This window comes from Phocoena phocoena, chromosome 6 (assembly GCF_963924675.1).
Source record: "Phocoena phocoena chromosome 6, mPhoPho1.1, whole genome shotgun sequence".
Lineage (NCBI taxonomy): Eukaryota > Metazoa > Chordata > Mammalia > Artiodactyla > Phocoenidae > Phocoena > Phocoena phocoena.
Window position 1 is genome coordinate 33,531,944 of NC_089224.1, and position 27,593 is coordinate 33,559,536.

The 27,593-nt window shown below is 36.4% G+C and overlaps 1 protein-coding gene across 2 annotated transcripts in view; it reads left to right on the forward strand.

Annotated features, from left to right (window-relative positions):
- The window catches only part of UBQLN1 (ubiquilin 1), a 47,391-nt gene extending 25,247 nt beyond the window's left edge, over nucleotides 1-22,144 (forward strand). The window contains exons 2-11 of one of the 2 annotated variants that reach the window (XM_065878416.1): nucleotides 3,015-3,166; nucleotides 4,258-4,373; nucleotides 8,566-8,828; nucleotides 9,300-9,458; nucleotides 9,631-9,865; nucleotides 15,320-15,462; nucleotides 18,389-18,472; nucleotides 19,679-19,794; nucleotides 20,052-20,220; nucleotides 21,588-22,144. In XM_065878416.1, coding sequence (XP_065734488.1) covers nucleotides 3,015-3,166; nucleotides 4,258-4,373; nucleotides 8,566-8,828; nucleotides 9,300-9,458; nucleotides 9,631-9,865; nucleotides 15,320-15,462; nucleotides 18,389-18,472; nucleotides 19,679-19,794; nucleotides 20,052-20,220; nucleotides 21,588-21,740 — 1,590 coding nt within the window. In that variant the 3' untranslated portion in view covers nucleotides 21,741-22,144. The remainder of the gene's footprint in view (nucleotides 1-3,014; nucleotides 3,167-4,257; nucleotides 4,374-8,565; nucleotides 8,829-9,299; nucleotides 9,459-9,630; nucleotides 9,866-15,319; nucleotides 15,463-18,388; nucleotides 18,473-19,678; nucleotides 19,795-20,051; nucleotides 20,221-21,587) is intronic. The other variant, XM_065878417.1, reaches the window with a different exon arrangement.
- Nucleotides 22,145-27,593: the final 5,449 nt, after the last annotated feature.

Sequence of the window (27,593 nt, forward strand, 5' to 3'; positions counted from 1 at the left end):
CTTGCAGAATCTTAGTTCCCCAACCAGGGATTGAACCTGGGGCCCTGGCAGTGAAAGTGCCTAGCCCTAACCACTGGACCACCAGGGAACTTCCCGATTAGTGGTTTCTTATGGTTTGGAGTGATGGGAGAATAGGGAGGTGATAGCTAAAGGGTACTGGTTTCTTTTTGAGAAGATGAAAATTTCAAAATTGGCTGTGGTGATGGTTGCACGTATCTGTGAATATACTAAAAACCATTGTACACCTTAAATGGGTGAATTGTATATGTGAGTTAGTTATATCTCTATAAAGCATGAAGAAATCTTTCATTGTTTTTTCAGTGGGCATTTGAAAGGATGTAAGAGATGTGTGTCATCAATCTGGCATCTTACCTTCAAGTCCTAAAATGTGCTAAAATGCTATATAATTGTATGTTAAACAATTAAATTATATGTTTTGGAATGACATGAGGTGTATCAAGGATTCTGAAAAGGATATCTTAGTTTAAGGTTAAGAAACACAAACTTAGATTAACCTCATTTTACATATGAAAATGTTTTGATGTTCTTGAAGTCAGACCTAGATTTCAAGCTTAACCTAGCAGTTTATTAGCTGTGTCACTGTGAGAGGAGGGGGACATATTGAACCTCTCTGTTTCTATATCTGAAATAGGATTAAAAGTCATCTTCAGGGCTTCCCTGGTGGCGCAGTGGTTGAGAGTCTGCCTGCCGATGCAGGGGACGCGGGTTCGTGTCCCGGTCTGGGAGGATCCCACATGCCGTGGAGTGGCTGCGCCCGTGAGCCATGGCCGCTGAGCCTGCGCATCCGGAGCCTGTGCTCTGCAACGGGAGAGGCCACAACAGTGAGAGGCCCACATACCGCAAAAAAAAAAAAAGTCATCTCTTCAGTTACTCAGGATTAAAAGAGCTGGCATTGTAGTAGCTACTATTTATTGACCACCATGTATGTGACTGATGCTTGAATTTTACATACATTCTCATTCAGTCCTTATAAAAACGTGTGTTCTGCTCGTTACCTTATGACTATTTCTAATAGCTGCCAAAGGGAGAATGAGATGTTTAATAATAGGAGAATGGTTAAATCATGATTTGACTGACTTCTTTATATAGAATATTGTGCTAATGGTACTTTAAAAATATTTTTCTTGTTGGAAATTGCTTACCTTAGGTAAAAGGGTTATATATCATTTATTTCCTTTCTTTTTAAATTAGTTTTTATTGGAGTATGGTTGCTTTATAATGTGCTAGCCTCCACTGCACAACAAATGAATCAGCTATACACATAAAGACATCCCCTCCCTTTTGGACTTCCCTCCCATTTAGGTTACCACAGTGCATTAGGTAGAGTTCCCTGTGCTGTACGGTATGTTCTTATCAATTGTCTATTTTATACATAGTATCAATAATGTATATGTGTCAATCCGTCTCCCAATTCCTCCCACCCCACCCCTTTCCCCCATACATTTGTTCTCTATGTCTGTGTCTCTATTTCTGCTTTGCAAATAAGATCATCTGTACCATTTTTCTAGATTCCACGTATATGTGTCATTATATTTGCTTTTCTTTTTCTGACTTACTTCACTCTGTATGATGCTTTTTAGGTCTGTCCATGTCTCTATAAATGACCCAATTTCATTCCTCTTTATAGTTGAGTAATATTTTGTTGTATATATGTACCAGATCTTCTTTATCTGTTCCTCTGTTGATGGGCATTTAGGTTGCTTCCATGTCCTGGCTGTTGTAAATAGTGCTGCTGTGAACATTGGGGTGTATGTGTTTTTTTGAATTATGGTTTTCTATCATATATTTTCAAATGAAGGAAAGTCAGATGGAAAAGGTTCAGAATATTTACTGCGGTATAATTTCGCATTATCTATATGATTTTTTAAAAAACCAGTTGGTTACATTGAATGTTGTAACTTGATTATGGAAAATTTCATTTATACACAAAGGTAGAATGTGATGAACTTTTGTGTACCTCTCATTTTCAACAGTGATTGACATATGGCCTATCTTGCTTTATATTTGTATTCCTCTTCATCTCCCCTCCTGCCCCTGCAAGAAAATGTTAGATATCATTTACTGTGTCTTTCCACTTACTGTGACAACCAAAAATATCCCCTTTTATTTCCAAAACATTGTCTTGGCGATAATGCTATCATCTATCGAGAGCCACTTCTGTAGGGCATTGGTGTCTGTAAGGCATTGGGGTAAGATGTGATTCTTTGAATTTCTTTACCACCCTGAGGTTTCCTGACTTTGACAGTGGAGTAAAAAAACCTAAGTATACAGGTGATTTTGATGAAGGTTTGAGAAACTGATCTAGTGTAGAATAAGTAAGCCTTTCTTATAGTATGACACTCTTTTCTATTCTCTGTTTTTGCATTTTATTCTTGTCCCTGGGAAGCCTTTCTTCAGGTTTTCCTGGCTACTTTCTAATTAGTTTTCACTGGAAAACTTTCTCTAACTACCCTTTGTGCTTCCTCTGTACTTTGTGGTTTACTGACTGCTCGCCTTCAGGGAAAGACTTTTGCTTTCTATCTTTGCATCTGCATGATACTGCTTGTTAATAAATGTTCAATGAAAGAGGTGGGGCGTAAAGTCAGTATAATTGGCTTTCTTTATATTGAACTAGAAAGGAGCAGGATTTGAGATGGAAATCTGAGGAAAAGATTATTGTAAACTTGGTAAGAGCTATGTGTGGCTTGAACTACGTTTAGCACCATTGATATAAAAAGAATAAGGCTATGACAAAGAAGTGAATTATTGGATCTTAGCAGAAGATTGAATATAGGATATGTACATCTATAATAAAATGTTTGCATTAGAGATGAGTGAGGTGGTAACACTCATTTCCCACTAAGATCAAGATATGGACACAGAAAGACTATGTCTTTATATTTGAATTGTTGCAGTATCTGTAGTGGGGGCTTCTTTTGAGGTACTTTTCTAGAAACTAGACTAGATGATGTTATACAAACATCCGTAATACATATTTATTTTATCTTATTTAGTTCAAGGAAGAAATCTCTAAACGTTTTAAATCCCATACCGACCAACTTGTGTTGATATTTGCTGGAAAAATTTTAAAAGATCAAGATACTTTGAGTCAGCATGGAATTCACGATGGACTTACTGTTCACCTTGTCATCAAAACGCAAAACAGGTATGTTTGTAGAAGACATTCAACTTTAAACCATGAATAAACGTTTACATTTCTCTCTTAAAAATAACCAGTCTTGGCTTTAAATGGCTTTCTGTCATTAATATGTAAATGGATTAAAATTCATTTATTTGCTGCTCACGTAGATAGCAAATGTTTTAATGATTCAGTAATGCTAATGCTTACACATCTCATTTTAGAAGGTTTATCATTATTGAGTTATTATTTGAATTACAAAACAAGCAAATTAATGTTTTTAGCTATGTTTTTTGTTTAGAGAGATTTTTGGACAGAGATCAGGGGTGACTCATCTTCTTGGCAACCACAAATTAGTAACCATGTTTCATTAAATCTAAGGCACCATTCAGTTTTTAAGAGATACCTTTATTTGTGTACCACTAAGTAAAAATATCGTCAATCAAATTGGTATATTTTCTTTTCACTTAAAATTATTTTATACTTAGTGAAAGAGCTCCTAGAGCTCCCTTAGACTTATTTAGATATGGTATTTTATCATCATTCAGATGAAATGAGATTCAGAACTCTTAACTGGTGTCACATGGAATGGGTTTCCAATAAACTCTCCTTACTTTTTACTTAAGGATATTAAGTAATAATCAGTTATTACTTGTATTGATTTCTCAGCCTTCTTTTGGTGAAGTCTCTCTTTATTTTTTACTTTTAACTTTTTTAGTTTCTGAGTAAAAGTGCCCCCCCAACCCTCAAGAACTTAGAAAGGGGTAGATAAAAAGTAGCTTATATAGTCAAGCTTTGTGATTGTGACCAGTCATTGATTCTCTTCTGTGAGGTGACCTGTCTCCCTCTCTTACGTAATCAGTATGATTGAAAGTAATAAAATATTTATGACAGTATACTTCAGGAAGGGCAGTTGAAATATAGTTTGGATTTTGTGGGGTTTCACTATGTTTCTTTATATTTGTGTTCCTAGTGCTTAGTTATTTCAGGGTATTTACTCTATGATAATTTGAGTTGTTCTGAAAACTTAAACTTTATTTCTGCATATTGGAGTTCCAGAGGTTCTTTTGAAATAATTAGCTCCAGTGTTTATACCATGATATAATTATTTTTCCTAGGCCTCAGGATCATTCAGCTCAGCAAACAAACACCAGTGGAAGCAATGCTACTGCATCATCAGCTCCTAATAGTAACTCCACATCTGGTTCTGCCACTAGCAACCCTTTTGGTTTAGGTAAGTATCTTTAGTCATTTTTTATAAGGATTTTTTAAAAACTTCCTTCCCCCCAGGGTAGTTTTAAATAAAATGATAGAATTAAACATTAAGTCACTTTAGCAATGAAAACAAAAACTTGTATAGCTTATTTCTGTAGTTGTAGGTATTAAGGGAGTAGTAGTTGGAAATACAGATGTACTTGCTTAGCTTACATTTACATATAATAAGTGGTCAGTAAGTGACACATTTCTTTTCAATAATGAAATGTATGTATACCTGATCCGACCACCACATAATTGACTCTGGAGAGGATTAGCTAGTTGTTGATCATAAGCTAACCCCCTGAACACAATTTTCTTGTTTGTAAAATGAAGGGATCAGATTGCATTAGTGATTTCCTAACTGTTCTGAATGCGCACAAAAAGGCCTGGGCCTGGGAGCAAGCCCAGTGGTTAAGAATCTTCTGCATCAGCTAAAACTATCAATTGTTTTCTTATATCAGTTTTTACACTGAGGTTCTTTGGGAGTATTTTTTTGGGAAAAGAGTGGTCTGAAGCTAACAAAAGTTGAACTAGGTAGATAAATGGCTTAATGCTTCTTTCAGTTCCGAAGTTGTATGACAAGTATAGTACCTTGAAATGACATTTAAAAAAATATGTACAGTTTTCACATATCGAGGATCAAACCTTCCACCTCTTCCAGAAAAAGTTTTTTAGTAATGGCATGGATTCACATTTGCCTTTTTTTAAATGCTTGATGCTCTTATTTTTTAAAATGATCTTGGGTTAAATGTGTCTCTTTTGGTTGAAGCAGATGAGTTTTAGATGGCAAAATTATTAACATGAACAATCTAGAGAGATTAGGGTGAAATTGTTTAGTGTTCGGACTCATGAAAGGTGTTTTTGAGGTAAGTCTCTCCCCTCTTCCCTCATTTTATAGGCAAAGAAATTGAAGCCCACGGAGGCTTTTAGTTAATTTGTCTGAGGCCATACATCTCCCTAGTCTCTTCATTTCTTATCTCATTCCCACCCTCTCCTATCTTAGTTACTTTTCTCCATCAGTTATTCCACTTACCCTACATATTCAGCTTTTCTTTTGCTGTCTCTTTTCGTTAAGGTCTATTCCACGTTTAAAAGCCACAGAATCCCACTACCACCTTTCTTTTGCTTCCTTTGTCAGCTATCTTTGGAAAAGGCATTTTCTGTTTTCTGTCTATATTTCTCTTTCACTAAGTTTGCTGTGCTCCATTTCTTGTCCCCATCACTTTACTGAAAATTCCCTAGATATAGTCACCATTGACCTCTTAGCTTGCCAAATTTAGTGGACACTTTTTTAGATTTTTAGATACTTAGATTAAAAGAAAGTGATTTAAAATCTAATTCACTCTCTTCCAATGCATACCAGTCTTTCCTTGAAATTTTTTTTTCTTTAATTCCTGATATTCTTTTTCCCTGGTTAATTTTCTGACCACTTTTTTTCTCTCTCATTTGTGGGTCTCTTCTTCCTATTCCTTATATTAGTATTGTTCCCCAGAGTTCTGCCTTGTTTTTCTTCTCTTCTTTTACTCTATTTTCCCCAAGTGACATTATCCTAACTATAACTTGTTGACTCTCAGATCTTTACCTCAGCCCACATCACTTCTGAACTCCTTGCCTTGTATTCAGCTCTCTTTGATACTGCCTGATGTTCTCTGAGTCCGTTAGCCTGTATGTGCCTCCTTAGAAAGCAAAGAAGAACAAAACAAATATAAAAACTCATCATCTTGTCTCAAACTACTACCTCTCCCCAACCAAATCTTTTAGTCCATAAAATCTTCTCTATCCCACCCCATGCAATTATTCTATTCTGTTGTTACTTCCTTGATGTAGCTCCTCAACTTTTAAAAATGTTTGCTCTGTGTCATTTCCACACTGTTATTAGAATATCTTAAGTGACTGTCTTGCTTTTAAAATCTTTCAAGACTTTGTGATGTAGTCCCCGTCTACCTCTCCATCCCCATTTCTTACCGTATCTCAACAGTTATACTAGTTAGGATAGGCAATCCTGTGGTAATAGATAACCCCAAACTCAGTGGCTTATTACCACAAGCTTAATTTCTTGCTCTAAAGCTTTTCTTCATTCTTCATTTTTAAAAAAAAATTTATTTAATTGAAGTAGAGTTGATTTACAGTGCTGTGCCAATCTCTGCTGTACAGCAAAGTGACTCAGTTGTACACAGAGACATTATTTTTTTATATTCTTTTCCGTTATGGTTTATCACAGGATATTCAGTATGGTTCCCTGTGCTATACAGTAGGACCTTGTTGTTTATTCATTCTAAATGTAATAGTTTGCTTGTGCTTCATGTTCTTCACTGGTCAGTGAGGCCTCCATCTACATAGTTCTCAGGGACTCAAGCTAATGGAATTCTGCCATCTTGTAGCTGCACCATTTGGAATGTGGCAGAATAGACAGCTAAAGTGTCCCAAGCTGGACCTTGTATTCTGTACTTGGGCCAGAAGTGACACACATCATTTCTTGCAATCCTTTGGCCATAACTAGTCACATGGGCCTGTCCAACTGCAAATGAAATAGAATGCTGCACATGAGATGTTTGGTGAGCACTGCTGTCTGCCCTTTTGGTCATGCTGAATTGTTTGTGGTTTCAAGAATACAGCAATTCTCACATTTATATCTGCTTTTGTATATAATGTTTGTTGTGCCTAGTATTAAATCTTCCAGCACTCCCTACTTCTTGCAACTTACTCATTTTCCAAGTTCATTAAATGTCATCTTGTGGGAAAGCAGCCATTTCGCTTAGGTACTATATTATCGTGATATCCTGTGAATGTCTCTTTTGAAGTACTTATTCTGCATTTGTTTTCTTTGTCAGTCTTTCCCACCAGATTGAGTTCTGAGGGTATACTTGTGTCTTTCTTGTCACCTTATTCCCAGCATGTAGCACAGTGCTCAGTAAGTGAGGAATGAATGCATTTGGCTGGTTATATAATTTTACAAAGTTTTACAATAAGCACTTAATCATCCTCTTGGATCTGTTAGGTTTCTCCATGATTTAATTCCTCCAGAGAGACATCTATTTTCATGATAGGCAGCAGCTCTGTTCCAACCAGTCATGGGTGAATTCTACTTGCTAAACTTAAAGTAGTCTTCTGGAAAGAGATTATTAGAAGTATAATCTGTATATTTTTCATTTCTTCCTTTGCGGACATATTCCGGGGTGTGTTTCTGACACCAGCCAGTTCTCCAACACTGCCTGGGTGGGTATCCAGTAGTTCAATTTGGACACTGCCTACTTGGAGTTAGTGTCAGATCCCACAAGTTAAAGGACTTAGTCCCCCATGACTGCTCCTACTTCAGATACCAGTCCAGGTCTCAGGCTACCAGTACTTCTGACTGGCAGGCTTTAAATCAGGTGTTCCCACAACCCCCTTATCAGGTTTGGTAATTTGCTAGAATGGCTCACAGAACTCAGGAAAACACTTTACTTAAATGTACCAGTTTATTATAAAGGATACATCTCAGAAATAACTAAGTGGAAGAGAAGCATAGGGCAAGGCATGGGGGGTGGGGGAAGAGTGCGGAGCTTCTATGCCCTCTCTGGGCATGTCCTCCTAATAGCACCTAGATGTGTTCACCAACCCAGAAGCTTCTGAACCTCACTGCACAAGAGTTTCACAGAACTCCATCTCTATATCCTCTTCTAGTCCTGGATGGGGCTGAAAGTTCCAACTCTCAAATCACTTGGTCTTTGTGGTGACCACCCCATCCTGAGGCTGTCTAGGGGCTCCACCCTAAGAAACATCATTAGCATAAATGAAGTGTGATCCAAAGGGGCTTGTTACAAATAACAAAAGACATTCCCTTCAGTCAGGAAATTCTAAGGGTTTTAGGAGGTCTGTGCCTAGAACCAGGGACAAAGACCAAATATATTTTTGTATGATACTACACATAGGAAATATATATTTATTTGGTTTTATTACTTATACTTAAATATCAAAGTGAGTGCATTTTTTACAAGTCTGAATTATAGAAATTAAACATGTACTTATGAAAGTAATAGGAATTCTATTTTTGCTTTAAACTGAATGGTTTTCTGTTAATAGGCTGTTGATTCAGTTAATATTTTTGCATCTTCATATTTTAGCCTAGTGGTATTAATGATAAAACTTCTGAATTTCATTTATGTGTGTTTTTCTCTTTATCTTCTTAGGTGGGCTTGGAGGACTTGCAGGTCTGAGTAGCTTGGGTTTGAATACTACCAACTTCTCTGAACTACAGAGCCAGATGCAGCGGCAACTTATGTCCAATCCTGAAATGATGGTCCAGATCATGGAGAATCCCTTTGTCCAGAGCATGCTTTCAAATCCTGACCTGATGAGGCAGTTAATTATGGCCAATCCACAAATGCAGCAGTTGATACAGAGAAATCCAGAAATTAGTCATATGCTGAATAATCCAGATATTATGAGACAAGTATGTGGAAAGTTTCATTTAGCTAAGAAATTATATACTTACTTCTTCCTATTTAATTTTCTGTATTTAAAGAGCTTGCCATATTTATAAGCTAAAAAAAAAAATTCCTAATCCTTGTTCAGGAAAACTCAACAAAGCTGTAATTCGAACTATTTGAACTTTGAATTTTATGCTGTATTTTAAAGATTTTTGTAAATAGTTATTTTGCAGATTTAAGAAATAAAAAGAGTCCAATTCAAGAGATGGACAGTCATGCATAGCAAAGTGCTTCTCTTTTGATGTTATTTGAATGTTAGCTTTTTGAGGTGATTTCCAACAGGAATTATTCAGAATAATTTTCTGATTTAAATATTGAGGATTGCTAATTCATAGAATTAGAAAACTTATGAAATTAACTGTGGCAGTTAATAGCTAAAATAGTTCATGTGTATTTCAGCACCTTTTTCCCCCCCCCGGAAATCTTTTTCTTAGACATTGGAACTTGCTAGGAATCCAGCAATGATGCAGGAAATGATGAGAAACCAGGACCGAGCTTTGAGCAACCTGGAAAGCATCCCGGGGGGATATAATGCTTTACGGCGCATGTACACAGATATTCAGGAACCAATGCTGAGTGCTGCACAAGAACAGGTAATAACACAGGCTCTGAGGCTCAGGCCAAGGCTCCTGTTTTAACATAAATATGTGTGTGGTTGAGGGTTGCCTTTATATGCAGAAATGCAATTTTCATTAACAAAGAGTTCCATATCTGTTACTTAAAACAAAAGCTTATTCTTTATAATTTTTGTGTCTTTTATTACAGTTTGGTGGCAATCCGTTTGCTTCCTTAGTGAGCAATACATCCTCAGGTGAAGGTAGTCAACCTTCCCGTACAGAAAATAGAGATCCATTACCCAATCCATGGGCTCCACAGGCTTCTCAGAGTTCATCAGCTTCCAGTGGCACCACCAGTGCCGTGGGGGGCACTAGTAGTGGTGCTGCCAGTGGCACTGCCGGGCAGAGTTCTACTGTGCCAAATTTGGGGCCTGGAGTAGGAGGTATGCTCATAACAACTGATACTTTTTCCCTTTGTTCTCACTTATTCAGACAATGAAAACATATCTTACACTGTTATCCGTAGTGCTTTTGTGTGTGTATGAGGAACAACTTTTGTGAACTATCTTTTCATGTTGCAAGGTGCTTTTTTTGTTTTTTAAGGATGCTTTAAATACATAATAATTAGTGTTAATCACTTGTGTGCATTTTAGTGCATGAGGTTACTTGAAGGTTTCCAGAGGCAGTTTTGTGGTTTTCTCTTCTCATAAGATGGTTTGGGAGAAGTGGGTTGTCTTCTCCTTTCAACAGCATAGGAAAACTGAAGTGTAGGGGTAACACAGTTACCTGTGTACTTAATCACTGGGACACATTTTCCTTGGCTTTAGTCCAGTTTTGTGTTCTTTTATAGAAAACAATGGGTATCCACTCCTGACACCAGGACTAAACTAGCTGCATCAGAGTACCTGCCAGTTTTGTTTAAAAATCAGATTTCTAAGTCTTAATCTCAGACCTTAAGGATCAGAATCTGCCACAGTGGAGTTTAAGATCTGTGTTTGTGTAAAGTTACTAGAGATTCTGATGTGTGAGCAGGTTAGGAATTTACTTTTGGTCATTTTTCTGTAGACCAGACTCAGTAAGTGGATATCCTTTTCAACTATTTAGATGTTTAACATGCTAAGAATTAGGTCCAAAATCAGTAGCCAGAATGATGATTTTAGTCCTAAAAGTTAGCATTTAAATGAGAAGAAATGAAAGCACAGAGCCATGTCCCTAAGGTGAGAGTGATTAGGTATGTTTAAAAGGATACCTATGTTTTGGCAGAGGAAATAGAAAAATGAGATGCTGGATGAGGAATTTAAAAAAATTCACTACTGAGAGGAAATAATCAGAATGGTCACCGTAGTATATATTCCTTTATAGAATACAGTGGATATCATCAGGTTTTTGGATAAAATACAAAATCTTTTTATAAAAATTTAATACCATTTAAAAAAATTAAGGTATGATTGACATATAACGTATTAGCTTCAGGTGTCAGGTGTAAAATGTAATGATACAATATTTATATAGATTACAAAATGATCACTGCGATAAGTCTAAACATCCAGATAATACCATGTTTAAAACAAGGAAAAGAATTATCCTGTTCTGATTTTACTTAATGCTTATTTGATTCTTATTGACAGACTTATGAGAGAGATGCTTTATTCACATTTTAGAGGTCTAAGAGCAGAGACAACAAAGGTTTAATTGGGTTTCCCCACTGATAGGCGAATTGTTTTTTTTTTACTGTAGCGTGGTGTCTGTAGTAACAACTTTGTCTTACAAACAAAAAATGGTTTTGCAACTTCTTACTCAGATTTTTTATTTAATGGCTTGATACAGTATTTAAGATTTCATGTTAATATTTCCATCAAAGGAAAATAAGAAACAACAAAAACGAATGTACCCTGATGGCTTAACATTCTTATTATATTTTTTTACTATTATAATGTTTACTCAACTCTTCGAAGTTAGTTAGGTATGCATATATATTCATAAGTACACCTCATATACCTGAAAGGTGAAATTTGTGACTCTTCTTTTGCCCTGTAAGCGCTCACTCTGGACGGTGAGGAAATCTTAGAGCAGGGGTCAGCAAATTTTTTCTGCAAAGGGATATAATACTTTAGGCTTTGCAGGCCAAGAGGCAAAATCAAGAATATCACATTATGAAGGGAATTCCCCAGTGGTCCAATGGTTAGGACTCCATGTTTTTTTGTGTGTGTGTGTGGTACGTGGGCCTCTCACTGTTGTGGCCTCTCCTGTTGCGGAGCACAGGCTCCGGACGCGCAGGCCCAGCAGCCATGGCTCACGGGCCCAGCCGCTCCGCGGCATGTGGGATCCTCCCGCACCGGGGCACGAACCTGTGTCCCCTGCATTGGAAGGCGGACTCTCAACCACTGCACCACCAGGGAAGCCCAGGACTCCATGTTTTCACTGCCTAGAGCGTGGGTTTGATCCCTGGTCAGAGAATGAGGATCCCGCAAGCCATGTGGCGTGGCCAAAAAAAAAAAAAAGAAGTATTACATTAGGAGAGAAAGCAAAGTTCCACAAGTTCTTTTATTGATGGAATTAAAAATGTAATAATAATTGGGTATAACATTTTCTTACACATAACAACTAATGATAGGAATGGAATTCTTTTTAGGGATGACATTTTGCTTAATTGATGTTCACAGTGTTTCCTTTTGTCAATTGCAAATCATTCGCAGATGTTCATCTGGTAATACTGATAGGTAATGAGATTTTACTTATTTCATTGTGTTCATTCCCAAAATATATTATTACAGTAGCATATTCATCAGTTGGAAAGCATTTATAGGATTCTGTTAGATTCTTTTTGGCTTTTAGCATGTCATGACAGATTAATCACTTCCAATTGAAGATTAGGTGTTAGTGCCTCAATTATACAATTAAATGAATTTTAAAATGTGGATATTTCTTTGCACTTGCACTGAGGTCCAAAAAATGCTGTTGGAACAATACTGTGAGCTCAAAACTATCTTTACTGCACATTTGTGGGAATGGAGAACTTGCTGCTTGTTTTAACTTGACAGCACGAGAATGTATAAAGCAGCCTGACATTGCCTGTGATTCAAACAATTTCATTTGTTGTCAGAATGACTTAACCACAGTATGAGTTTGGCGTATAAATGCTGTTTTGCCTTGTAATTTTGGGAATTCATTGAGAAACATTACCAAGTCTTTAGCAAAAGTTAATTTCCAAAGTCATTTATTTATTGTTTGATAATGGTGGTCGAGTGGTTCAGAAGAATTTCAGTCTTAGCTCTGAGCTAAAAAAAATGGCAGTAAAACTTTATCTCTTTAAACACAAACAAACAAAACCAGAAAACTTGACCTCTGTTAAGCCGTCAAACTGCTGTTTGGGCAAGTCAGCATATTTCTGACAAAAGTTCATGATATTGACTATGGCTGAGTTCACCGGAGTGAAGTGAAGTTCATCATTGATACTCTTACCAGTTGAATAACGTGAAAGTTCAAAATATGTTCCAGAGTACCTGCTGATGAATAAGACAGTGATTAACTATAGTCTTCAAATACCTTATAAGCATTTAAATACTTATAAGCATTAAAAATACTTTATAAGCATTATATCTTTGTCCAAGTAATTCTTTTAATACTCCACATGTGTTTTTATCATCATCAGATGTAGCACATCTTAGCAGATTCTCCCTCAGGTTGTACCAAATGAGTGTTCTCTCAACTTTGAAAATAGTTTTTACCTGTTAGTCCATGCAGACTGTTTATAAAAATTAATTTTTCAGTTACTTCAAACTTGACATTGACTCCTCAAATACAAGAACTGAGCAGTATCAGTAACATTTGTCAAGAAGCAAGGAATACTACTCAAAATAATTTTCATTTTAAAAAAATTATGTAGTTTCATATTCTGTATAATTTTTAAAAATATATTTATTTATTTGGCTGCGCCAGGTCTTAGTTGTGGCACGTGGGATCTTCATTGCCACGTGTGGGATCTTTGTTGTAGCATGCAGGATCTAGTTACCTGAGCAGGGATCCAACCCAGGCCCCCTGCATTGGGAGGACAGAGTCTTAACCACTGGACCACCAGGGAAGTCCCTGCATTGTTTTTTAATTGATTATTGATGTAGAGCCCAATGTCCTTTAACTCTTGAGAAACTGTTTTCCTTGAAATGCTAATGGTCTCAAGTTTATTTTCTGTGGACACATTTATTTGGCTGCCGCAGTCAAGATTTAAATAATCATGGTAATTAATCACCACTAGTGTACTGCTTTCCTTGCTTGGCTAACAAAAGAACCATTTGGGAACCTAACTTTGGTTGCAGCCTTATTTTCATTTTTTATTTTTGTGAAGCAGTTTGGCTATGATGAGATAATTGTATTTTAGATTTTGTATTTTTCTCACTTTACTGTGAGTTGGGAATACTGTGATAAGTGTTGTAACAGTGTTGAAGTGTATTGTATTCTTTCAGTGTCATTGCATAGTAAATACAGTTTTGCCATCTCATTAGATAAAGTAATCCATATTCTTCTGTGCCTTAAAAGCAGGGCATTCATAGTCCAATTCTCCCCTTTTTCTTCTTGTTCTGACATAATTGGTATGCAGTGGTAATGAAAAAAGAAATAACAGCATGCTACAGTGATTTGTATGGCATGAGGTATAACTGACTCACTGATTTGTGGTATGCTGAACAGCAGTATAGAGCAGTATGATAGTGCCATGTGGAGCCTCTGTCGAAACGACTCTGCTTTTGTAGTGCAGAGGCAGCTATAGATAATAAATGAGGGAGCATGACTATGTTCCAATAAAATGTTACTTACGGATCTTGAAGTTTGCATTTCATACAGTTTTCAGATTTTATCATTATTATTTTTTCAACCATTTAAAAATGTAAAAACCATTTTTAGCTCATGGGCTGTACAAAAACAGGTCATGGGCCATATTTGCCCTGCAGGCTATGTTTATCAGCTATCTTTGAATATCCTTGGACTCTAGGATGTGGGGGGAAGAAACCTAAATTGAAATAACATGAGAGAATAGGAAAAGCAAAAATTATTACAGAAAAAGAGCAGAATTATAATAAACTAGAAAGGTAAGCTGGAAGAGTCAAATGTTTTGAGCCCATTAAACTACACTGGGTGGAATAAGAACAGAAGGGAAATGAAAAAGCTAATCAGTTGTAAGTTTACTTGAGTTTGAGTATATCTAGCCAGCAGGTGAAAATCTGGATATATGTGGAACAAATTAATTAGTTTTCAAAGAACATTGAATTCACGTAAATTTAGCTATAGCTGTCTACAAAAAAGAATAATAGTAACAAGCATCTACACGTTAATTTAATTGTAAAAACCACTCTATCAGGTAGATACTGTTTACCCCATTTTACAGATGGGGAAACTGAAGTAAGAAGAAGCTCCCTTAATTTGGGGTTGAATTCATTGAGTGCCAGGAGTCAGTGAAAATGGGGTGGAGGCCTGGGCGAGAAGGCTTCCTTCTTTCTTAAGTGGGAACATATATTGAGTGCTGAATATGATTCTAATTAAGCGATCCTGGAGGAAAAGTTGGCTCAGACTTCTTCACTTAATGAGGTTTTTTCAGTAATTTTTACCATATCAAATTTTTGCTTTAAATTGATTTTTTAGAACCTAGCCTTTCCATAAGATGTGATTTTCCTATAAATGCAACCAGAATGTTTGAAGTCCATAAACCCTCCTTTATTGGTATATGTTGGGTGTGTAGTTTTGGAGATCTTAGTTTTAGAATTCTTTCTTAGTTCAATTGATAAGTAATATGTGTATTTATCTGCAGTTGCTAAAATTATGCACAGTATATGTGTTTTAAAACTTTCTTTTATGTATCTTTTCCTTGATAAAATGTCTTTTTTTGTTTTTTCTAAACAAACTTTCAGCTAGTATGTTCAACACACCAGGAATGCAGAGCTTGTTGCAACAAATAACTGAAAACCCACAACTTATGCAAAACATGTTGTCTGCCCCCTACATGAGAAGCATGATGCAGTCACTAAGCCAGAACCCTGACCTTGCTGCACAGGTGAGTTTATAATTGTATTATAAAGGACTGAGCACTGTGTATTGAAGTGGCCTAATCAAATAATTGTGATTTTGGCACATTTGTGTGTGCTGCCTTAACACACTAGAAAAGTATGCAAACTGCATCTCGAATTTTTTGGACAGTTTGTTTCTTTACAGTAAATTAATACTTCACAATATAATTAAAACAGCTTCATTTCCGCCGTTCACTCCCTTCAGAAAGAAGTGCAGGTTTAGTTTGTATCTACATATGTTGATATAGGAGATGAATACAAAAGTTTTGAATTGGTCTCCCTTTTGAAGCCTATTCTTTAGTGTAAGGTAAATCTTGAAGGTGATTTAGAAGTGTTAATACATTTGATACTTTTATTTATTAGATTCTGAATAATAGTCATGTTCAAAATGGCAGTTATAAAATAGCCTGAAATTGTTTACTATTGGTGAAGAGAGATTTGTGGGAACAGTATTCTCATTCTTTCCGTTACAGATCTCCACCCAAAGTTAGTATACTGGTCCTTTATTAAATAATTCATTTTCTAACTTGTTTCTGAACAGACCATAACTAAAAAAAATGAGTGGATCTCAACCCTAGCTTGACATTTAGAATGACCTTGGGAACTTTAAAATTAAAAAAAAAAAAATTCTTAGCCCTGTCCTGAGAGATTTTGGTATAACTGTATTGAATTTTTTTTTCCCCAAGTTCCCTAGGTGATTCTGATATACCCATAGAGTTAAGAACCATTGGGCTTGAAAAACCTTGGAGAATGTGAACTAAACCTTGATCATCTGTGATTTGTATTTGCTATTTATTAAGAATGGCTTCCCTTCTGTGGAATGTTGGGAATTTGAAATAGTTTCCTTTATAGTCACTTTCCATTTCCAGAATTTTAAAAGCTTTTAAAGTTAATCACTTTCTTCATTATGTCAAATGAAACAGTTTTTATACTTCTAAAATTTGGAACCATGTTGATTCAAGTATATAGCAGATACCTTTGAGTTGCAAGCCTCAGCAACAGCTTCTGTCCTCTTAAAATTTGTAAAATTGGAAGTAAGGATATTTTAGATAAATTTTTTGTATACTTTAAATTTTGTATATTGTAGGTACGTTTTATGAAATACTGTTTTATTCATAAGAAAATTATTAGACTCAGTTATTACTATTAAATGCTTCAACTTACTGTGATAGTACTTTTGTTTAAAATAAATGGAAAATATGTATGCAGAGTGATCCTATTTGTATGGTTTTAAATGTATATTTAGCTAATTAATAATAAGCATTAAATGTGCGTCTTGCTTTAAAATTTTGACTTTAACAAGCACATTCCCGGCCATTTAACAATTTTACATTTATAAAGTGATTGAGCACTTTTGTATGCTGCTTTTTTACTCTAAAACAAAATGTTGGCAAAAGAAAGCTAGGTATGAATCGTCCTTTATTATAGACAGTTGTTAGAAATGCTTACAATGTACTTTGGTTACCAGCAGATCAAAGTTTGTAGTTTCTCTATTCTGATTTTGATTTTTAAGTATTCAAAGAAGTCTGATTGTAAAAACTGTTGTTATATACGGTCAGGTACGTTAGGAGAAATATCCTAATCAAACGAGATACAATTTTCTGAGAAGGAATGAATCAGTTTAAGATGACACACTTGTTCAAATAACATGAATCCTGAAAGATAAATGTGATAACTTTATTGATATATGTTCATAATAAAAAATATTTGACTGGAGCCGTTAAGCAGGTTTGTTGGTCTCAAGTACGTTTTACTTTATTTACTGTGAACTTATTGGTCACTTTGAAATAAATGCTGTATATCCATAAAACATTGTCTGACTTCTTCCTACTTTATTTTGTTGAAATTAATCTACTTTGCAACAATTGATAAACTAAAGGAGGGAGGGAAGAATTCTCTCTACTTCTAGTAGTTAACGTATAATTTCTCTCAAATATAGTTAATTACTTGAGGGCAAGGATCATCCCCCCACCCCCCCCCCCAGACTTTGGATGTGGACTGGTAAATAGGCTATCAGTAAATCATTGTTAGTTGACTTTTCACTCCATCTGGGGAAACTGATATAAAAATTTGTCTTTTTTGAAGCTATGAGAATTTACTAGTTTCTGGTTATGCTGATCGTGTATTGTAATCTTATTTTCAGGTATACAACATCATGTTAATATTGACCCTGACTTTTTAACTCTTAACACCCATTTGAAGGTTAGGAGGCATGCCATTTTTCTCATCTGTGGTGGTAGTGAGGTGAAATCCAGAGGCTAATCTTCGTGTTCTCAAATGGATTTACATCTTTTAAGGTCTTTTTAAAGCATTTTAATACTTTATCCCCAGAGATCTATCGGTGCTAGTCCTAGGCTTATATTTACCTAGCAGCTCCATTTCTCTGGCAAGTTGGTTGCTGTTCTGCGGTGTTATTTTTCTGGACCTAATATTATCTGTTTTGCAGTAGGCAGGTAGATATAGCAGTTCCAGATGTGGATTTTCTCTGTGCTTGCCACTTGTGTGTTGAGGTGTCTGTGCAAGCCATGTATAGTTTCATGTATTGATGCTTATGTTTGTTCTGTCAGTGTAGCAGAAAATATATCTTCATGAATGCCAGTTACTCCCATTTTTCTTTCAAGGGCAAATATTCACCTTAAGGAAAAGTCAAAGAAATGGTTGCTTTTATTTTTTAGGATATTGCATGTCATTATCATAATCACCATTCCCATTGAGAGAGAAGATGCCTCGTTTTTGTTTTTGTTGTTTTGGCAATCCCTTTTGTGGACAGTATCTTCCCTTTTTTATTCATGTTCTACCTTCCTCCCTGTTAAGTGCCAGATTAGGCACTTGGGGGAAGATAGACTATTAAACAAGGTACATTACTTGTTTCAGATATTTCCAGTTAAAATTGTTTGAACACTTGCCCCATAGATGATGCTGAATAATCCCCTATTTGCTGGAAATCCTCAGCTTCAAGAACAAATGAGACAACAGCTCCCAACTTTCCTCCAACAAGTGAGTAAGAAAAGATGCTAGCTATCTTCGGTAATGATTTGCTTGAAAAAGTTTGGTGATAAACATTTTCCTTGCTTTTCTCTGGCTGATAGCAAAATGTAGAATACAGTCTGCTGTCAATTTGCAGAGAATTCAGCTTGATCTTAATTGAGCCCCATTTCACTGCTGAACTTTTGCTTATATTTTTTAAATATAAATTCTGAGGAAAGGACCATTTGGTTTTTGCTTTTGAGGATTTAGGATTTTGAATGCTTCGTTAATACCATAAACCATTTCCTTTCACTTTACTAACTTTGAAGTGCTTCATTGTCATGTTACACTTTATGGTTTAACTAATCTCTAGGAACAGGAAAGAGCTACCCTATCCTATTTTACATGTTTGATTTCTTTGTAATGTTTCAGGTACTCCAAATTAATAGAATGCCTGTTTTCCAAGGGGTAGATCTCATTCCTCAAACTCGAATTAGCAAGATTAAAATTGTCGGTGTTGTCATATAAAGAAGGTTTTATTATTAGAAAAGTACTTGAGATGGCCATGGTAATTTTATTATTTAAAAAGAAGAGAAGTCAGTCTTGGCATTTTGAAACTGGTAGTTCTAGGGAGGGATTTTAAATATTATGCAAATGATCCTCAGGCCTGTAAACCATAATCCAAGGTTAGTGTCCTTGATCTGTTGTAATGATGGAAGCCTATCTTTTTTGGTTAGTCATGTGGTGTATATTTGGAAGTAGGGAAGCTGAACCGGACACATGTATTAACTTCACCTTTGGAACTATTGTTTTAGAGTGTATCTGGTAAAATTGTTACATCAGCAACGGATAACACTTGGTCAGGAGGAATATGTGGCTTTCACCATTATTACCATGTTATATAAACTGTGCTTTTGGAGGTTGTCTCTCAGAAATAATACTTTTATCTGTTGGTAAATGGGGAACAGCTGTGGCTTCCAGAGGAGCTCCTGATTGTCTTTCATTATGAAAAATGGCTTTCATGATGGACTTGGGAGGAGGTCAAGTAACGATTTGCACACTAGATTGCTGTCAAAGAGGAGGTGCTTGTGTTTATTTTGGGAAAGAAATAATGGATTCACAGTGTCTAGGAGTAAGGTATTAGATTTTCTCAAGAAGTGTAGCAAAGAAAACATTTAAATTTTACCTTCACTGACTTTAATTCCCTCGTAACCACTGGTTTTCTTTCTTCCTTAGATGCAGAATCCTGATACGTTATCAGCAATGTCAAACCCTAGAGCAATGCAGGCCTTGTTACAGATTCAGCAGGGTTTACAGACCTTAGCGACTGAAGCCCCCGGCCTCATCCCAGGGTAGGTTTGTTTGGGGAAGATTATGAAAGTGCACAATGTTTTTTTTCTCTGAGAATTTCAGACTTAATGCCATCGTGCCTTTTTTTGGTTGAGATTGTTTTATTTAAGACAGAGTTTTCAAAGTTAAAAATGGTTATTTTAAGAAGATAACTTGGCTAATACTGTGTTGAAATGTAACTGATTTACCATCAGCTGGCCTGGTCTGGCCTCTTGTTTTGCAGGAGTTTAGGTTTACTAACAATTTACGCTTTTTCTAGGTTTACTCCTGGCCTGGGGGCATTAGGAAGCACTGGAGGCTCTTCAGGAACCAGTGGCTCTAATTCTGCGTCTGGTGAAAACCCAAGTCCCACAGCAGGAACCACCGAATCTGGACACCAGCAGTTTATCCAACAAATGCTACAGGCTCTTGCTGGAGTGAATCCTCAGGTAATGATTCTTTTCTGCTCTTCTTAATGTTAGAAATTTAGAAATTTCAAGAAAAGAAAAGAAGGTGGCCATCTTTTTGGTTTAGCCTGTAATGAAAAGTGCAATCTTAATTGATTCTAAAAAACAGGCATTACAAAAATGGTTAACTTTGGTACTGTATTGGACACTAAAGGAAACGTTACAGTTGAAGGGAAGAAATGCTTTGCCTTAATTTTTGAAAGTTGCCTTTAAAAATGCATTCTTTTTTGCAGTCCCTGTTTGAAAATTATTTGAAATAGGTTATATTTTATAAAAGTTTGTCAGGGAAGAATAGAAACTTGGTTATTCTCAGTATCTCCTGAATTCTATCTAATCTTTGTACTTGGATGTAAAAGAATTCCTAACTACCTCACCCCACCCACTACTGCCTCCTGTGGTAACTTTTGTTACATATATACACCTCACAGATATGGCTAAAAAATGTGAATGCCTAATATTCTTGCATCTGGAATCATTTATTTACTAAGAATATGCCATTATGATTCCCAGTTCAAACCTATTACAGTAGATTGTCCTTAAACTTCTATGTGGTGAAAATACAGCATAGTTTTTTTTATTTTAAGCCTTATTAAATACAATAAAAACAGGTCAGAGTTTTATCTTATAAAGAATTTGTACTTCCGATACCTAGCATAACTTCTGGCTCAGTAAATATTCTTGGAATTAATAAGAAAAAACGATTTCATGTATTAGGCCAAATTGTTATCTAAGTTGAACAATCTACAGGCCTCGCCATTATCAGGTTGCCCAGAATTGAGTGATCATTTATGTATTTTTGTCTTACATCATTTCTGAAAAGGAGGTGGAGCTGAACAGTCAGAAGTGTAGTCTGTGCATGTGAAACTGGAACTCTTTTCTCAAGACTTGATTGGCTGATACAGAAATTAATTCTACATTCTAAGCCTCCTTAGAACTTTAGAATTTTATACATGAGGACACTGGCTTTTATAATTACCCAATTGGTCAGTAGCTACAAAATAAATGATCTAATTCTAAACTATTTGCATACATACTTTTTAAAGTTTGCCTATATGTTCATGAGCTTCTTAAGTAATGGTTGAAGTCTATTAAGCTTTTTTTTTTTTTTAAAGCAGAGTTATATGATCTTTGACATCATTGTTTAGGTATAAATTAGATTGTTTAAAATAAAGTGCTAATTGAACTTTTAAATATGTTGAATATGTTTCTAGAGAGGCCAGTTCTTTTATAGCTCAGTAGTCTAGCATATGTTATTTTAAAAAGCAATTAAAATTTTTAAGATTATTTAGGTGTGACATGGACTGATTTTCCTTAGAGCTTTTGTTTGTTTGTTTGTTTTTCTTTAACAGCTACAGAATCCAGAAGTCAGATTTCAGCAGCAACTAGAACAGCTCAGTGCAATGGGATTTTTGAACCGTGAAGCAAACTTGCAAGCGCTAATAGCCACAGGAGGTGATATCAATGCGGCTATTGAAAGGTTACTGGGCTCTCAACCATCATAGCAGCATTTCTGTATCTTGAAAAAATGTAATTTATTTTTGATAACGGCTCTTAAATCTTTAAAATACCCGCTTTATTTCATTTTGACTCCTGGAATTCTGTGCTGTTATAAACAAACGCAATATGATGCATTTTAAGGTGGAGTGCAGTAAGATGTGTGGGTTTCTCTGTGTTTTTGTTTGTTTGTTTTTTGTTTTTTCCTGGAACAGTGGGAATCAATGCTTTTTCATTTAAGGCTACTGCATGCATCAACCACTTCTGCATTTATTGTAATTTTTAAAAAACATATCACCTTTTATAGTTGGGTGAACAGATTTTTGTCCTGCATCTGTCCAGTTTATTTGCTTTTTAAACATTAGCCTATGGTAGTAATTTATGTAGAATAAAAGCATTAAAAAGAAGCAAATCATTTGCGCTTTGTAATTTGTGGTACAATATTGCTTATTGTGACTTTGGCATGTAGTTTTGCAAACAAAAATGCTGTAAGATTTATACTACTGACAGTTTTTGCTTTATTTGTATACAGAATGTGTATGCACATTTGGGACTGCATTTCTAGAAACATATTGCAATAGATCATCTGAGCAAAAACATCTGTAACCAAAAAAGTGAAGATAAGGAAATACTTTAAAGCTGAGTATTTCCTGATTGTGTAGAATCTTACAGCATCTTTGATACACATCTCAGCAAAAGTACCGGTTAGTCAGGTTTGTTGAAAATACAGTAGAAAAGCTGATTCTGGTTATCTCTTTAAGGACATTTAATTGTACAGACAAGATGATGTAACATTGTCTCAGCATTCACAGATTGACTGTAAATTACCTTAATCTTTGTGCATACTGAAGGAGCACTGTAGTATAACCCAAAAGTGCATTTGCCTAGGACTTTTCAGCTTCTCCCATAGGTAGTTTAACAGGCATTACAATTTGTAATTGAAATGTTGCTTTCACTGAAAGTGTCTTGATGTTTCAGTTATTTTTAATTGCCATATAAAAATAGAACTGTCTTCTGGGTTTATCATTTTTCTTATGCACAGGCAATACATGAATTTAAAATGATTTGTGAGCCACTTGTTTCTGAAGTGTTTTGGTAGTTCTATTAAGAAATAGTTAAATATTGTGCTTTTCAGAGCCTGAGAGAGGGGAATTTTGGGGGTGGGGTGGGGATCTATCCTGGATTGGGCCAGCCTGAATAATACTGGCAACCAAGATTCTGTTAGGATTTCTGTGCATATAGTGTAGTAAAGAAGTATCTTTCAGGGGTGAAAACAAAGAGCCGTTTTAACAATGTTGAGTACATTTGGCTGTTCCACAGCTTTTTTCTTCCCTCCCCAAAGAAATTCTGTTTGCCTAACTCTCAAACTATTGGGGTGGTACATTCCTTTAGGACCAATTAAAACATAACTTTGGGGTCAGTAATGTATTTGGCTGACTCTGGTTCAGTATTCTCTTAGGTCATTATATTCTCTCATGTACAGTTAAAGGATGTTAAAGTAACCTAAAGTGAATTCAGACCAGTAAAATCAAGGGGAAATACAAGTTGAATTCCATTACTTCTGTAAGTTTGCTTGCTATTAAAAAAGGTAAAGAGGCAGGTTGCCCACCATTTCATGCACTGTTCTGACACTTTCCCCTGGAAAAAAACATGTACAAAGGTCAAGATGGAGGCATGGCTAAGAGGAAGTTGTTAAGGATGATATTCATGTGTCTGCTCTCTCTGCCTTATGCCTCAGTATGGTTTAAAAACTTTTGTACTGGCGAATATGGTGGTATACAGTGTGGGATAGTGTCATAACCAATTTGACAATTTATTAATCACAAAATAACAATAAATCTCTAGCTTTTACACTTGTTTGTCTTGCCTTTTTTGTAGAAAGAAAAAGGTGTCTTCAGTTTACTTTCTCTAACCATGTCTTTTAAAGACTATTGGAGTTGGTTTACCTGATTTTATTACACTTGAGATTATTTTTCATTAACTTCTTGTTTCCTCAATCAAAATATGTGCATATATACTATATTGTGTGTTAAAAAGAGAGCCAGCTGGGAAGTCAGGTGGCCTGGGCTTTGCTTGCTCTTTTTGGTACTTGACTAGTTATTTTTGAGTCAGGACATCATGATTTCTTCACTGAAAGTGGTGGTAAGGCCTGTGCGGCACACCCAACTGGGTGATCTCTTAAGTACCTTTTAGTTGTTGCTCTGGTGTGATTTTTGTTGTTTGTTTGTTTGTTTCTAATATGTTTATCTTAGTTCAGGAGTTCAAAATACTTAAAATTCTCAAAAGCATTAAAAAAAACTCTTGAAATAATATAGACTTAAATTGTTCTTGTATGGGGTTATTACAAAATGAATAAAGAATAGAGTGGTGAAAATAACATTTCAGGATTTTATTTCCCAGGTGGAATATTTGTGATCCTAAACGAAGTGCAGCAAATCAGATAAATGACAGCTGGCCTCTGTGTATTCAGAATTGGAGTTTCAGACTTGGCTTAAATATAGTAATGAAAGGAGTTTTTTGTTTGGGGAGAAATTATTACTATGTTAATTTAATAGGCAAGTTACAACAAATTAGGACAGATAAGAATGTCACTAACGTTAGTGATAAAAGTGAAGCTAGGGCGCATGTCTGTGTCCTTGTGCAAAACAAAAAAAGGTTATGTTGTTAAGGCAGGGAAATACTGCATACTCTATTAACATTAAACACATTAAGTCAATAAGAAGTCCTGCATTAAAGAAACCTGTTTAATACAGCTTTGTCCTATCCTCTGCTGTCCTTTTTACTTAACTATTTTTTAAGGTAATGCTATATCCAGTGAACACACTTGGGGAAAACTATACTTAGTAAATGCACATGGTATTCTCTTCTCTGGAATTTCATCTGTCTTCTTTGGCTTATATAAAGCCTACCGTGCCCTCTGGGATCAGTTTTGTAGTCTTCCTAAACTTTGCTAACCAGTTGATACACTCTGAACTGTCAACTGCTGCATTCTGTCCCTCTCATTCATTTACAGTTTGGGGGATTTTTGTTTGGTTTTCTGCTCTGAAATTTTCTTGGCAGTTACTTAGGTAACAATAAGTGTTTTTCAACTTCTTTATATCTTTCCTCTCATCAACCATAGGCAACCATTGACTCAAAGTAAATATTTATTGAACATCTGTTGAGTAACAGGTTCTTTTCTAGTTGCTCAAAGTGTATAGCAGTAAATAAAGTCTGTCCATATGGGGTTTAGATAGTAGAATGTAGCGAGACAGTAAACAAAACACATATATGACCCTGTTAGGTGGTGGCAAGTGCTTTGGTGAAAAATTAAGCAGAGTGTTAGTTCAGGATGAAGGGATTTTATTTTGTATAGGGTAGTCAGAGGAGGCCTCATTGAGAAGGTGACTTAGAGACTTGAGGAATATGTGGGAGGGTGAACAGCTTTTCAGGAAGAGGGGCAACTAATGAGAATACCCTGTAATGTGAATGTTCTGAGTGTGTTTGTAGAATACAGGGAGTTTGGTGTGACTGGCAAGTGAGCTAGGGAGAAAGTGGTGAAGGGACCGTGGCGAGATGGGGACAGGTAAGTGGTGCAGGTGTTTGATGTGGAGGGCTTAATACTCCAGTTTTTGTGTCCCATCCCCAGAGTTTCTGATTTACTAGTCCTAGGGTTGGAGGAGAATTTGCATTTCTAACAAGTTCCCAGGTGAAAACCATTGGACTAGGGGAACCAGGGTGGAAGCTGAGAGACCGTTAAGAGGTAGTATCTCAGAGATAATACCAACTTGGGTTGGATTGGTAGCAATGGAGGTAGTAAGAAGTAGTAGTCAGATTTGGGGTATGTTCTGAAGGCAGAGCCAGTAGTTTTTACTGATGGATGAAAGTGTGAGGTTAAGAACAAGAGAGATGTGAAGCAAGGTGAGCAAGGTACACATGGGGAGGAGTGTAAGTCTAGTTTGGATGTGTTAAGTGAGATGTACTTGATTAGATCTGTAACTGGAGATAATGAGAAGGCAGTTGGAGGAGAGGTTCAGGCTATAGACAGGTTATACAGCTGCCAGTGTGTATATAGGTAGTATTTAAAGCCAAGGAACTAGATCAGTGGTTCTCAACCAGAAGGGACTTTGCCCCCCAGGGGGGCTTTTGGCAATGTCTGGAGACACCTTTTTGACATCACGATTGAGGCTGCTATTGGCTCTAGTGGATAGAGGTCAAGGATGCCACTGAACATTCTCTGGTGCACAGAGAGGTCTTCCACAACGAACATAAATATCTGGTCCAAAAATGTTAATAGTGCGAAGGCTGAGAAATCCTGACTAGATAAATTTCAGAGATTGTTTATAAACATACTTTGGGAAGATTTGAGTCCTGGTTTACTCCCAGTTCAGAGAGATGATAGGAAACCAGAAAAAGACATGAACAGGCAGGTAGGCTGAAAGCAAGTGGAGAAACTTTTTCACGAGGAGAAAGATGGTAAATGAAGTGTGTTAAATGCTGTTGCTTCAAGTACTCATCATGGATTGAATATTAACCTATGGATTTAGTAAAGGGAAGGACCTTTATGACTATGACAGGGGTTTTAAGGATGATTAGCGTAAAATTCTGGTTAGAGTGAACCTAGAAAGTATCAGGAGACACAGAATTTTGAAGTAAAGAGAATCAGAGAAATGGGGGCAGTAGCTGTGGTGAGGCGAGTGGTGGCGGTATAGAGGAAGTTTGCCCTTTGTGTTCTTTTAAGATGGGAAGTACTGCTGCGCGCGCGCGCGCGTGCGTGTGTGTGTGTGTGTGTGTGTGTGTGTGTGTGTGTGCGCGCGCGTTTGTTTTTGGAGGAGAGTATGGAATAATTGTTTTCTACCAAAAACTACAAACAGAAAGGAGTTACCACCACCTTTGATCCCCAGAATAGGTTTGATAGATAGATCCAGATAAGCAGGCAGACACATTCGTTACATGGGCTAAAGTGTGAGGGAGAGGGTTTCTTTGTCTTTCAAGCCATCATCTTCCTCAGCTAGGTAGCCAGCTGCCTTTCCTTGTCAGTAGGAGTGGTACCTTCCAGGCCCATCTGAACTTTTTGTGGTCAAGGAAATGGAGGAAGAGCAGCCCCCTCCCAACATCTTTGCTTTGGTGAGACTGAATAGAAATACGGTTGAGGTTTTTTCTAGAGCTGAGATGGTGATGAAGCACATTCTCAGTTTGTAATTCCAATTTATACATGTTACCATTTGTGCCTCAGACTCCTTAATTATAATGTAACCTGTCCCAGACTCACAACCCAGTCTCTTGCTTACCACTCTATGCTTAGAACAGAACTAGGCACGTATAGGAGCTCCCAGTATAGTTTCCCTCAAAAGACCGAAGCTGAATGTGGGGTCTGATTGTTTAGTGGGATGTATAGTAGTTGCTGTATATTCAAGCTAGATGTTTTTAAAGCTATTCATAGACCCATTCTCCACTCCTTATACTTTCTAGAGAGGGAAGGAAATTTCCACTGTGTTGTGGTTATCTAATGCTTCATAACAAACTACCCCACAGCTTAGGGGCTTGGAACAAAAATCAGTCACTAATTCTATCATGAATGAGCAGTTTGGCAAGGATTGGTGAATACTGCTGGAGCAACTTGACTGGGTCTGGAGAATTTATTTTCAAGAAGGCTTATTCACATAGCTGTTTAATTACTACTTTCATCTGGGAGTACAGTTGGGGTCTCAGTTCCTCTCCACCTGGGCCTTTCTACAAGGGCTGCTTCTGCTTCCTCACAACATGGTGGATAGGTTTCAAGAGCAAGTATTTCAAGAAAAATGAAAGTTGTCAGTTTTTTAAGGTCTGGTCCCCAAACTGGCCCAGTGTATTCTACTGGCCAAGCAGTCTTAACTTGCCCA